The 14,976-nt window shown below is 35.4% G+C and overlaps 1 protein-coding gene across 1 annotated transcript in view; it reads right to left on the bottom strand.

Annotated features, from left to right (window-relative positions):
* Window positions 1–2,812: 2,812 nt before the first annotated feature.
* The window catches only part of LOC118745596 (bromodomain-containing protein DDB_G0270170), a gene marked incomplete at its 5' end in the record, with an annotated part of 156,215 nt that continues 144,051 nt past the window's right edge, over window positions 2,813–14,976 (bottom strand). The window contains 2 exon segments of the mRNA XM_036479106.1: window positions 2,813–3,457; window positions 4,804–5,368. Of these exon segments, the coding sequence (XP_036334999.1) occupies window positions 2,981–3,457; window positions 4,804–5,368 (1,042 nt within the window).

Below are 14,976 nucleotides of genomic sequence, written 5' to 3'. Positions count from 1 at the left end.
GATATAGCGCTTTGAAGTTGATCAACAATTTCTACAATTTAGCTCAATAATCACTACTCAACTTCAAAGCCCAATATCTCAAGACTTCCAAAGAAGTCATGTTTATGTTTAATTTCTACGAGACTCTGTTGAACACGGGTAGAGCCAGTAACTAACAAATGCCAGTTTTCAATATCATTTGAAAACCAAATGCAGCAAATGGATTAAGTAAATAGGATTAAGGTAAACAACCAGTCAGCTTTTTGCACCATTTATTATTTTGTTGCATGAAATTAACGATTGAATCGGGGAAGGAATTTTTCGTTTCATAATATAGATTTATTTAGTTATTTACATTTACTTTGAACTCATAGTTTTTTGCCGAAAATTACACACATTAATATAAATCGTGAGTAAACTCAACACAAAAACCGTTCATGCACCCGAGTTAAGATTTCTACTGATTAGAAAAAAATCTGTACATTCTAACCAACTATATTTTTCAACTCGGTTTTAATGAGGTGTTTATGCATGTGGGTTGAATTTACCCCTCTTGAGTGGTTTTCTCTATGGCTCTAACCATGTTGAATACAACTGAGTAGTAATGAAGCATAAACATAGTAAGGATACTCATTTAAATGCGCAAAACCCTCGACAATTGGGCCAACTGTGCAACTTTAAACTCTCGCAAACGAAATGCCAAAATTTTTATGGAAAGCCTTTTGCGCAGTTTGCTGTGCAACCCTCAATCAGCTATTTATATTACTTTCATTTCGATTTGCGCTCAACGCTTTTCCGAAATGACTGCGAAAAGACTTAAATATTAACTTAAATTTGAGTTTAATTTGTTCAACTTTTTAAATTAATATTTGTCAAAAAATTTAATGACAGAAATTGCACGAAATACAAAATTGTCCTCATGAAACACACTTCGCAAAGTTGCTCACTTATCCAAATTGGAAAAACTTGCTAGTAATTGTAAACTAGCCTATTTCGGGAACTTCTTTGTGTTACAAAAAGGGCTAGTTAGTCTTATTAATGTGTTTAGGTGTGTGCGTATACATACATACATATATGTACATTAGACTGCATTACTCCCCATATAAAAAAATTGTACTATTTTTCCATTGGAATTATAAAATCGATTATATTTTGAGACGTCAACCAAAATATTTCGGAAATATATTAAGATTTACGTGAGCTGGACCGATTTGAAAATACCTCCAAAAATGGAGTTTTTATGAATAAAAATAGTTTCTTACAGATTTTTTTTTTTTTAAAATCCCCTCAAATGACAAACGGTTTAAGCTAAAAAATTTGCATAAAAATATAAAAAAAAATTTTAAAAAAAATGTGAGCGGAATCGTAATGATGAGATTTTTGATGCTGTTTTTTAACTTTTTTCAAAGATTTGTATAAGAAAAACTTAAATAACTGAACCTAAACTCTTTCCGATTTAGACTTAAGAGGCGTCATTGGAAAGGTATTTTCTCACCCTTTTTATTTCTTTGCTAATAAACTTATTTAAAGGATGAACGAGAAAGGAAGGATAACTGGGGCATGAATGACTTTTTTTGGGCAGAAATAAAAACAGTGTGAAAATACCTTTCTACTGAGATCCCATAAGTCTAAATCAGAATAGTTTTGGCCCAGTTATTCAAGTTTTTCCTAAATCAATCTTTGAAAAAAGTAAAAAAACAACATTAAAAATCTCATTCATTTTTATGCAGATTTTTTAAGCTTAATCTGTTTTGTCATCTGAGGGGATTTTCCCAAAAAAAAAATCTTTAAGAAACTATTTTTATTCATAAAAAACTGCATTTTTGGAGGTATTTTTAAATCGGTCCAGCTCACTTAAATCTTAATATTTTGCCGAAATATTTTGGTGGACGTCTTTAAAATGTTCGTCTTTTTGGTGATGCAGTCTAATGTACCCGTTTTAAAACACACTTTTTTTTGTATTTATAGCTACTCTCGTATACTATCACACTGCCATCGCCAAACTTAACTATTGGCTGCCGTTCATACGGCTGTTCTCCGGCAGTATATTCGCCGTTTGCTAGCAAAAATTTCGAATTTGGACTCCTCGGTCGATAACACCTATTTCTATTGTTCGATAGACCAATAAGTAAGTACTTTTGCCCATTTGAGTCGTTTACGAACGTTTATCTGTCGCAACAAAGGTTTTTTGACAGCGACCCGTCCATACAAACCAAACCAACGGCAGTGTTCGTTTTGGTAATATAAAAACTAACATAGTTTTTGGTAATATAACAATTGTTTGGTATTGTAAAGACTAGACATAAATTACTTGACATTTCAAAATTGAAAATACTTTTTTGCTAATTAAAAAAAAATGTTAAGCCTTTGGAAATTAGATATGAAAACAGCTTTATCCAATTGTAACCATTTAGCTTTCTTATTCATCTTTTAAAGGCGAAAAATTCTATTCAGTTTATGAATGACCAAATATTTAAGCACAGGTTTTAAATTTCTAAAAATCTATTTCTAGTTTTGTACTAAACATAAATCTGTGCGCAATTTTTAAGTGATACAAATTTACGTTCGGCAAAAATGTGTGTCTAATTTTTTAAATGACCGCAATGCATGTGCAGTTTTTTAAGTTAAGAAAGGTAACTCCAGTTTTTTACTCGCTCGTATGTAACGTTTACTTTTCGCTTGTTTGAACAAAACGGGAAATACGTGCCTTTCATTTGCGCATACACCTTCGGATGCATTACGTATACATATACATATATGTATCTCATGTTTTTTTTTTAACCCCGCAGTTTGCATATGAAATACATACTTACATACATACAAACTAAGTACATATTTCAGCACATATGGATGTATTTACAACGTATATTGCTTCGTCACAATTTCAAATTTCATTAGCATACGGATTTTTATATATACTTAGCTCTATTCTAAACATCTGTCTACGTGCCACCACATCAGGAACGTATTTGATTTGCGTTTAAGATAATGTTTCAGGAAGTTAGTAAAAGTTGCCATAGTAATACAGTTCCAGTGGTTCGGCTGCCTCCTTAGCTGGATAACCCGCATGAGGCTTGACGTAGTTCAGGAATATATTTGCGTCCGCCAAGTCCAGTTCATTCCACCCTTTGATGTTCGGCGCTAACGGTTCTTCAACAGAAAACGTATCATCTACTTTGTCCATATTATTGCTCAACGCTCCTTTGTCCATGGACGGCCGTGCGAATATGTCCAGTTCATCAGTGTAGAGATCGTCTGCGGAGGTAGCAGGTGCCGCTTCGGCTTCGATACGACTTTTGTTATTTGTATAATTTTCCATGTACTCCGGGGCTATGGCTGACGTTGAAGTATGCCGGTTAAAGTCTTGTATGATGCCTTTTAACAACACCCTCTCCTTGCTGGGTATATTCAGTTGTTGCTGTGAACGACTCTGCCTTGAGAAGTAATCAGTCTCTGCAGTTTTTTCAAGGGGTGAGTCCTAGTTTAAGCGAAAAAGGTAAGAAAAAACATATGGGAAATCACCACATTGATTTTGAAATCATATTCATATTTTCATTTTAGATACGACTATGGTCTTGAAGTTGCCTTGAGTGATTGGACCGATACCAGTAAGTATAGTACCAGATTTTCTTGTTTTTACTTTTCAGGACTCTGGCGAGATTTGATTTTGGTTTTTTCGCGACTTTTCTTAACTTGTTTCCGATTTTTCGTGGTTTTTGTTTTCCGAAATTTTTTGGGATTTTTAGAGCCTACTCGGAATTTTTCGGGATTCCTCAAAACTTTTTGTTTTTTTCGGAAAATTCCCCGAAGATTTTCTGAAACGTTTTTGGTACATTTTAATCTCGGGATTTTACCGAGAACGTTCAAGATGTGTCAGGGTCTTTCTTTATTTATTTTTCGGTATTTTTCAGAAATTTGCTTTTTCGGGACTACTCGGCATTTGTTTGGGAATTTCTTGTGTTAAGTGTTTTATTTTTGGTGAAGTTTCGGGACAATTCGGGGTTCTCAGGAATTATTGGCGTTTTCGGGACCAAATGACTATCAGACTGTTAACACTCTCTTCATGACTAAGGTATAAGCTTAGGCCTCTACTTTCTTGGTAACACCAAGGCCTACGAGAGATCTCACGGAATATTGTGATTTTTTTCTTTACCATAACTGGGTAATTATCTAAACTTTATCTAAAATAAGTATCAAGGACTAGCTATTGGTTCTTTGTGATAAAATTTAGAAAAAGCGAAATTGAATGACGGGGTCTAAGGGTTTGTGGTAGAAAACCGCTAACTGTTCACAATAAAGTTCCGAATGTGGCAAATATAAACTCCCGAAATATTATCGGTAGTGACATAGAAGTGAGATCAATAGTCTTTAAAGCTTAAAATCGTGAAGACTAGGCATATGAGTAGTAGATGTTGAGATGATTTCACTTCATCATGATTCATACCGTTGTAGGCATTATTGAGCGTTACCTCAAGGCTTTAAATCGGGCAACGACCAGCTTAGAATTTAATCAATAACGATAGCTGTGCTTTGTTTGGGCTTAGAAACTGCCTAGATCGCCGCCGGTCCATCCTTGGTCAGAAGTACCTAGCCAAATTGCATTCCTAGGTCTTGACCCAGCGTTCACTAAGCTCTCCACAAGCAGACCAATTGTAGCCAGTGGAGCCCCCACATTCTTTTTTTTATCAGTTTAAGGATAAGTAGTAACATTTTCTTTGATACCAATTCGTTCTTATTGCCAAGTTTTTTCAGCTTTTGGTTTATGACTGGCTGGTAGTACAGGGAAATATGTTTCTCCGTAGGAACGCATTAAATTATACTTACCTCTTTGAATATGGCGCGATTGCGTTCACGAAAATGCGATGGACGCACTGGGTATGCTCTTGGAATACCCATACTGTGCTCATCGTCAAAATAATTGCTTGTTTGGGATGTTGCTACAGAGGACCCAACGTAGCCAGTTGCTAACGGCGGAAATGATTTTTGTTTTCCGTAGTTTTTGTTATTGCGATTCCTATTTATATTCATGTAGCTACGCAGTGAGGATGCTAGAGACCCGTTAGAGTTGGACGACGACATGTAAGGGTCCCTGCCGTTGTTGTTAGCATTACTGGTGCCCGTCCTACCGTTGCCCTTATAGTTATACTGATTATTATAAACACTCTTTGAGGTGTTGTACCTATTATTGTTATTATCATTGTTGCTGTTCGCGTTGTTATTACTTCTATCTTTCTTGTTATTATAGTTGCTCTCGATATAGCGTGATTGCCCAGTAGCAATAGACATGCGACCATCGTTCAAGTGCTGATATATATCTCGATCTGGGCTACGATTCTCATCCATTAGCGGAGACTCTGATTTAACAGGATGTTTGTAAGATGATTGAGTGCTAAATGTAATGAAGAGGAAATACAAAAATACAAGGCATTAATAGATCGAGTTGGATTGCAAGCTACGGGCATAGTGTGTGTATTCATGTTGTTTGTTGGAGTAACGCTTCGCGCACACTGCAACCGGTGTCGGCCAAATAATGCTCAACCGGTAACGGCTGTATACGCCCAACATGATCAAATACTTGTATTTACATATACTTATGTATGAGTCAGCTGAAAAGTACTAAAATGGACTGCGAAAAATGAACTAATTGGATGAAAAAATTATCCACGAAAATACATTTTTAGAGTTTGTAAATTAAAATTTGTCAAAATGTTTCACTGCTTACAAAATTGAAATATAAACCAGATATGTGCGTACAAATGCGGTTGGCGTTTTTTTTTTGTTCACCACATGCCCCTATCCATTTCCTATGTGAAATCGCTCGCTGATTCCGAAAATCGAGTTGATTTTCTTTCTATGGATAACTTTTCGAGATATTTCCAATTTACCGTTATTCAGCTTAAGAAAAAGAGTGGTTCCACTTAATCACATATATTTTACGAACCAATTGAACAATCTTAATATAATGTGGCAATTGAAAGCTGAAAACATAAACTGTATATCTTTTCGATAGGCCTGATAGTTTCTGAGAAATTAATTAATCATTTCACATTTATGGTTTTTTGAATTAATGAAAAAATTCAAACTTTAACAGGGAAAAAATGAGAAAAAATAACAGATTCTTGGTAATTTTTTCATTTGCGTTAAAGCCTGTTCCGCTACAAAAAAATCAATCTACTAAAGAAAAAAATCTATGAATAAAAAAAAAATGGAATGGTACAATTGAAAATGCGCAAGGATATTTTTGATTGAAATATGAGCAGGAAAGAGTGTTACTCATAGTATACGGAATTCTCACAAAAAATTCTTGCGCATTTTCATTTGAATACTCATTCTTTTTTATTCATCCATCGATTTTCTTCTTTAGTAGCATTCATTTTTTTGTAACAGAACAGGCTTTAACGCAAATAAAATAAAAAATTTACACGAATCTGTTATTTTTAAAAGTTTTTTCCCTATTAAATTAAATTATTTTTTTTCATTTTTTTTATCAAAGAAAAAACCAAAACTATCAGGGCTATCGGGAAGTGATGTATACACGGTTTATGGAGAATTTTGTTAGCTTTCATCTGCCACATTTTGTATTAAGATTGTTTAATTTCTTTGTAAGATATATGTACGTGATTAAGTCCATCCATAGAAAAAAATTAACTCGATTTTGGGATCCAGAGAGAAATTCTTCATAGGAATTGGATTGTGGCATCCAGTGTGCATTTTTACTGTAAACCAGTGTAATCTGGTTAATTCTGCGCATCAGTTAGGACGGTAAAATTGTCCGATTGGAAATCGCTCGGCCTATCGGATGCGTCTGGCATAAGATGTTTTTCAACGAATTTCCGTCATCCGTGGTCAAATTTGGCTTGAAGAAAACTAATTTCGGATTTGGTGAGAAAAACGAAGGATGGCGGATAGGCAAGTTTTAATAGTATATTTAAACATATTAAGGGGCTTACGCTAAAGCTTTACAAAACCTTTTCAGGTATTTTTGTAGGTGTGCTCTCGATTTCAAAGCAATCCGTGCTACTTGAAGAAATCATGTGATGCTTTCCATTTCCAGACAACCGGTCAGGTACGAGCATGATTTTTAATTTCGACCAAACTCAAATACATTGTTTGTTGGTCCAAATAATGAGACACGTATTTTTTCTTTTGGCTCGGAAAAATTTTTCGGCCGAATAAAACGCGATTTTGTTTTTCAGGCAAAAATCGATTATTCGAATTGACAGTGAGAATTTTTTTTTAAATGCCCATAACTTTGTCAAAATTTAATAGATTCCAACAATGTTTTTACTAAATGTCAGTAATTCTTGTCACTTCAAGATAGAATGATATAATTATTGATTTTCATTATTTAAAAGTTTTTATTTAACAATAAACAAAAGGTGGAATTTTTTTTTTATTTAATTTCTTAAAAAGTGTATTTTTTTTTCTCTCAAACTTTTTTATAGGGAAAGAGACACTTTGAACTACAATCAACCCAAATCTCTAATAGCGAAGATTTTTTTTCTGAGTTATGATATTTTATAGAAAATATACGTTTTTGTGGTACATACTACAATATTCGTATATTGTTTAACTAAATGGAACATATGTGTGTAATATATCAGCAAAAAGTACAGCCGTGATAATTTTTTGTGTATCAAATAGATATTAGAACACACTTTCCACCATACAGTTTCGATTATAAAAAGTGGGAAAATGTGATTTTGTATTTCGAAACTGTATGGTGGAAAGTGTGTTCTAATATCTATTTGATACACAAAAAATGATCACGGCTGTACTTTTTGCTGATATATTACATTCATATGTTCCATTTAGTTAAACAATATAAGAATATTGTAGTATGTACCACAAAAACGTATATTTTCTATAAAAAATCATAACTCAGAAAAAAAAAATCTTCGCTATTAGAGATTTGGGTTGATTGTAGTTCAAAGTGTCTCTTTCCCGGTAAAAAAGTTTGAGAGAAAAAAAATACACTTTTTGAGAAATTAAATTTAAAAAAAAATTTGCACTTTTTGTTTACTGTTAAATAAAAAATTTTAAATAATGAAAATCAATAATTGTATCATTCTATCTTGAAGTGACAAGAATTACTGACATTTGAGTAAAAACATTGTTGGAATCTATTCAATTTTGACAAAGTTATGGGCATTTAAAAAAAACATTCTCACTGTCAATTCGAATAATCGATTTTTGCCTAAAAAACAAAATCGCGTTTAATTCGGCCGAACAATTTTCCGAGCCAAAAGAAAAAATACGTGTCTCATTATTTGGACCAACAAACAATGTATTTGAGTTTGGTCGAAATTAAAAATCATGCTCGTACCTGACCGGTTGTCTGGAAATGGAAAGCATCATGTACATATTTAAAAGCGCATTCCCCTGTTAAGTTTGGTTTGGAGACAAACCGGTTACGACCCTTTTAAATATTTGCAATGTTTTTAAAGTGAAAATTTTTTACATATACAGAATTTAGAAAAACTCAACAAATTTTCATTAAAATTTTGAACTTTTTTATCTGAATTTAAAAAAAAAAATTGTGTATGCAGTTACCTGCAATTCTAGTTACTAATTTTAAGTTACTAAAAAATCACGTTGAATATAAACGCAAATTTCTTGTAGAATAAGATGCGTAAGATAGATTGCGAAAAATAAAAAATCATAAATTGCACATGTTATATGAAAAAAACCACAAAAGCCGTCAGAAAAAAATACTAAAAATCAACGCGACCATTCAGCCGCTTAAAACTTGCACCTGTTTTACTAGATTTTCATAAGCCATGTAACTGCATACCCAAATATTTTTTGGAAATTCAGATTTAAATGTTCAAAATTTTGATGAAAATTTGTTGAATTTTTCTAAACTCTGTATAGAGTTTGAAAGTAAGTCGAGTTAAAGCTTGAACCATATTTTAATAAATAAATAACAAAAAATTGTAACCTGAAAAACATTCCAAATAGTAAACAAAAATCACCATGGACTCAGTATAGGTACATACCGCTCATTTACTTCAACGTCGACCAAACGGGCGCCGCATAGTTTAGAACCGGCCGGCCAAGTGCCTTGTATGTTACCAACAACGTTTCTTTGCCTTTGCCCCAGGCGCTGCCGGCTAGCGACTTCGCGACCTTGTTGCGGCTATGTAGTTAAATGACAATTGCGGTTGTATGCGCCGAGAGCGCCGAGAAGGAGAGTAGACTGTCGAGTGTAACTCCGAGGATTTTCGCGTTATTTACCGCCGGAATCGGTTCGCCATCGACGCGAATACCCAGCTGTAGTCTAAGTTCCTTCGTGTAGGTGGTAAAGAGGGTTGCCGAGGATTTTTTAGCGGAGAGGGTTAGGCTCTTTGCAGTGAAAAAAGAACGAGAAAGTTCGTAGAGGTAACCGTTTACTTTCGAGCACAAGTCACCGACTCCAACCCCAGACACCATTGTCGAGCAGTCGTCGGAATAAGAGACAATCGAAACTCCCTCTTGTTTGAGGGAGCTTTGATATATAAAAATTAAACAGCAGCGGGGAAAGGATACCACTCTGTGGGGCCGCTGTTTAATTTTGTTCGGTTTGCTGGTTTTGTCTCTGAAAATGACTGACGGATATCGACCAGTCAGATAATTCACCGACCACCGTTTGAGTCCCTGTGAGAGAGAGGAAGCTTCAATGTGTTCTAGTAGCGTGGACTGACTGACGGTGTCAAAGCGTTTGACAGATCCAACGCTACTACGACTATTTTTTCACAGGGCGGTTTCTGTTAATGCCACGAATTATCTGTGTGTCTATGGCGATACGTGCTGTTGGTGTACTATGCCCTTTACAGGACCCATTCTGATGCCTTGCTGGAGTCAGGTGGTTTGTATAGCGTGGTAGTAGCAAGGCCTCAAGTGTCTTCGCTACCGGGGAAAGGAGAGTGGTCGGACGATAAGACTCTCCTTTGTTGGACGGTTTCCCAGGTTTTAGCAGTGGGACCACTCTCCCCATTTTCTAGATGTCCGGAATGATGAGAGTGGCAATACTACGGAACTTATGTTCACCTACATGAACGTCGGTTTGCGTGAGGAGGTCAGAGAAGATGCCCGCGAAGCCGTTCTGATCAGCTTAAATTAAATAAAACTGCTGCCTTGGAAATCGGGGAAATCAACGAGCCAAAGAAAAAATACTTAAGCCTCCGTTTATATTTGTCGATAAAGTAAACGACTTTAAACTTGTAGGCGACGAAGAAATTAAAGTTCAAGCAAAATCCCCAGATGCATATAAAACAATTGTGGCCCAATTAGAGCAAAAAGTACCGAATTTCATTCTTAAAGATGAAAGAAAGAGAGGCCACACAGTTAAACATTTGGAAAATGAAGCATAAAAATAGTAAAAGCCACTACCACTTTTTATCGTTGAGCTTAAGCCCAGCTCCAACAACAATAATATATCGAGGGCTTATATTCAATGCCCTCTACCTGCACTTTTCACAAAAACGAGATTCTGATATAGAAATCCACCTAAGACGTAACTGTCATCGGTGATATTAATGCTGACCTTGTATAACGCTTGACAGAATAATTTACGAATAAATTGCTAAGTCAGAATTAACATCAGTGAAGTCAGGTCCCAAATGGGTTCTAACATCACAAAGTTGTTTTTGTGAAAATTTCAGATAGAGGGTTTTGAATATAAGCCCTCTATATATGAAATCTAATCTCAAATCAAAGAAAGTCCAAATATGACAATGTGGAACGTGCCCTATGTGAAGTAGAGTTGCAAATATATCGATGTCAGTATCGATATATCGAGTACATGGTTTTTTTTTGCCGACATCGATTTTTATTAATCGAGTGTGGCATCTCCATTTTCTCATTACTTATTTGAGCGGCCGAAAATTCCGTTGAGTTTTGATAATTTTTTTTTTGCCGACAGTGTTGTGCATCGTCTAACATGCATCTTAGTATGGAATAAAATGCCTAGCACCGTCAGCAAATAAAATTATCAGAAATGAACGGAATTTTTTCGCGACTTCGACTTATACTCTTTTATCTATATAAGAATTTAATAGGCTACAAATCTGTATACCAACATTTTTTTCTAGAAATTCTAATTAAAAAGTTTGCAATTTAGACTTACATGGCTTTTGTTAGAGAACGAGCATACTTTTATAAACGAAGTACTGAAAAAAATTTCACAACGGCAAAATATCGCGAATATCATAATAATCAGAGCTATCACAGAATCCATCGTAGCTTCGATTTTCGTGAAATCTATGAAAATGCTATCACTAAGTCCGAATGGTTACGAACGTAAATTCGAAATTCGCAGAGAGCCTAAATAGAATCCGTTCATATTGAAGATTCGTACAGATACTCCAAGACGAGTTTATATTGTCGGAACAAAATTTAAAATAAGTGAATCTTACAAATAATGGAAAGAAGCTGTATTATTGTTAATAAAAAATATTTATAAATTTGTAATAGTTTGATATAATTCCGCATATTTGTGTAAATGTAGGCGAAAAATACCAATTCCCTACATACATAGGGGAAGTCGGAGAATTCTTGGACACGGGGTATTGTTAGACAGCAGGATATATTTTTTCCCCTAATAATGCTTGACAGTTTCAACCAACTGTCATCATTTCGTCTCATGCTGAGTTCATTTTCCATTGAGCCCTCGACGTTTGTACACGCACCGTTATCTCGCTGCCATAGCAAATAGAAATTTTATACTACGAAAGTTTTTTTTTCACTTAGTATTTTGTTCATTTTGACAAGATTTTCCGATAAACTAACTCGGTTAAATATATTTATAATACTCGTGGAAGCTTGGGCCTCCGACACAGAAAATAATTTTGTATAAAGTTTGTACTGTGGTACCTATGTACTTATACGCCGCGACTTTGCAAAAATGAGAGTTCGGGAATTATTGGACACTGTCTTCGGGGTATTATTGGACACTTAGATGTTGACATTTGAGGGATTTTCCTTGCATAATTTCTACACAGCATTAGTTTTTCGGGAATTTATAATCGTTTTTTGGACCGATAAATTTTGGTTTAGCCAGAATGCCGGTTTATTATACAAAAAAGGAGGCATCAATGATTTCGGCAATATCCTGAAATCCGCCGTTTTGACATCGCCTGCAATTGTGGCTGACCTATGAAGAAAATACCGTCTCCAACCGAAACTGACGTGGAAGAAGACATTGATTTCTGCATAATTTGCAAAAAAATATTCCGAAACAAGAAAACCACTGAAACACAGCCCACTGTATTGTTTGTGATCGAGGGGTTAACCTCAGTTGCGCCGGGTGTTCACTGCGATTCGGAATAATTTTAATCGTAATTTTTCGCTTTATTCTATTAATTATGATGTATTCTTTCGTTTTTGTTCACAAAGAAATGTTTTCCACCAATTTTTTTCGATTTACAAACTGCCAAATAATTCTCCGAGATTTTTCAAAAGTGCAAAAACATAAATTTGTGCCAACTGAAATAACATGCATAATTTAATACAATTTGATCAAACTGTTAATAGGAAGAAAGGTTATTTTTCGTACTACAAAACCAAGCTATAAAATTTTTAGAAAATGTATGTTTTTTGCGAGTTTTGGACCAAAATAAATTGTGTCCAAGAATACCCCGACTTCCCCTTCATATGTATGTACATATGTATGTACATACATTCATCTGCTAAACGCTATTTAATATTTGAATATTTTGAGTATTTTTCTCGAAGCGAGGAAATAATAGTATAACAACAATTTATTAGCAAAGAAACTTAGGAATAAGCAAAAAAAAAATGTCTGGGAAGTTGGAATACGGTATGACGCAAAACGACAAAAGAAAAGTTGTTCTGAGTAGCCTTCCAATAGTTCTAGAGTTCTTGATAAGGAAAAAAAAGCTCTGGATACTTTGACAAATTTTATTTAATTTTTCAAAAATTATGTATGCCAGATTCACGTAGCATACGACATGTGGCAAAAAAAGCAAATAAAAAATTTTTCTGAGTATTTTTAAATAGTTCTGGTGTTCCTGAAAAGGAAAAAAAAGTTTTGCGAAATTACGGCGAACAAATTTTTTTTCACAAAAGTTGAATGTTTCAAAAAAATAAAAATGATAAGTCTTCTAAGTAGTTCTTCAATAGCCCTAGAGTTCCTGAGAAGGAAAAGGAAAGTTCTAAATAGTTAAATTTTTGAAAAAAATAATAATAAAACTGTTGTAGAGTTTCTGATAAGGTACAAAAAAGTTCTACAAAAAAATAAATAAAAATTAAATCTGTTCTGAGTAAAAAAAAAATCTACAAAATCACGTCAAAAACACATTAAAAAGGTCGAAATAGTTAGGTATCTTTATGAAAAAAAATTAAACTTTTTAAAAGCTACTCAGAACAGTTTTAGTTTTTATTTTTTATTTTTTAAATTTAACTTTTCCTTTTTCTAATGTGGTTTTCGACGTAATTTTGCAGAACTTTTTTCCTTTTCAGGAACCCTAGAACCATTAAAGAACAACTTAGAACAGATTTCATATTTATATATATAAATTTTTTAAATTTAACTATTTCGACTTGGTTCTGTGTGCAGAAGTCCACGTAAGTGGGAAAAACTTTTGACTGCCTCGGAGTGGGCAGAAGTGATTTTTGTGCGTACGGTTCAAATCGCAGCACACAACGTCCGGATATTTATATCCACGTATCCTCTGGGTATCGACCAAACACCCGATTGGGAGCGAGCTAAAGTGAGAAGGCGTAAAACATCGCGTGCGCTGGGTTTGGGACCCACCACGTTAAAACACCGCCCAATGAAAACGAACAAACAGCCTCGGATGAGACGCTCTTTTTCTGCTGACGACCACGGCAAACGTATAAAGGACTATGGTTTGAGAGTATGCACTTGGGAAGGAGCGTCTGCCCTGCTGGTTGGTGTTCCCGGGAAGACCAAGGCTGACATCACCACCATCCAAGAAATGCGATGGGCGGGGCAAGGCAAGTCTACTACGGTTGTCACGTAAAGGAGCGCAAATTCGGTGTTGGATTCGTGGTAGGAGAGAAACTCCGTCGCCGAGTAATGGCGTTCACCCCGGTGGACGAACGTCTATACAAAATCCGCATCAAAGCGAGATTCTTCAACATCTCGCTCATCTGCGCCCATGCCCCGAAGGAAGAGAAGGACGAGCCGTCCAAGGATCTCTTCTATGAGCGCTAGGAGCAAATTTGAGCGCTGCCCCTGAGACGATATCAAAATCGTGCTCGTCGAAAAATTCTGCCTCCACGACGAAGCGTTCGATAACGGACTGAGGCTGATCGACTTCGCCGGAGCCCGAAACATGGTAATACTAAATACCAGCATAAAAAGATCAATGAAGCTACATGGCTGTCTCCAGATCGAAAAACGAAAAACCAAATCGATCATGTTGTGATAGATGGAAGGCACGCTTCCAGTGTTTTAGACGCGCGTACTCTGCGAGGGCCAAACATCGACTCGGACTACTATCTTGTTACGGCCAAGATACGCACCCGCCTCTGTGCAGCAAAAAATGTGCGCCTAACAATGCAAGGAAAGCTTAACGTTGAAAAGCTGCAATCACAACAGATGGCCAATTTATTCGCCACTCCACTCTCACACTTGATCTCGGAAAGCACTCTTCAACAAGCCGAAAAACGCGAGCATTGGAACTACATTTACCGCTCATTAAGTACCGCCGCCGAAGAAGTAGTCGGATTTCCGCGAGCTGGTACCAGTGTTGCCGCGAATCTATTTAGTGGTAGCCAGATTGCTTTAAAAAAAGGGCTAAGAAAGAGCTAAAAAAAGTCGTTGTGGCTAAAAATGGTAGCTAAAATTTTTTACTTACATGTTCATATATAAGTATATGCGCAAACATGTTCAATAGAAAATGGTACAGAAAACAATTGATCTCTGAAAAAAAGCTAATATTTTATCAAACCAAAAACTTTTTGTATAAAAGGGGAAATATACGACACCAGCCTGCTGGTTCCATCAAGTGATTGTACCATCAGGCTCGA

This window comes from Rhagoletis pomonella, unplaced genomic scaffold (assembly GCF_013731165.1).
Source record: "Rhagoletis pomonella isolate Grant_MI unplaced genomic scaffold, Rhpom_1.0 Rhpom_scaffold_00009, whole genome shotgun sequence".
NCBI classification, from domain to species: domain Eukaryota; kingdom Metazoa; phylum Arthropoda; class Insecta; order Diptera; family Tephritidae; genus Rhagoletis; species Rhagoletis pomonella.
Note: the sequence above shows the minus strand (reverse complement) of the source record. Positions and strands in the feature narration are given on the sequence as shown.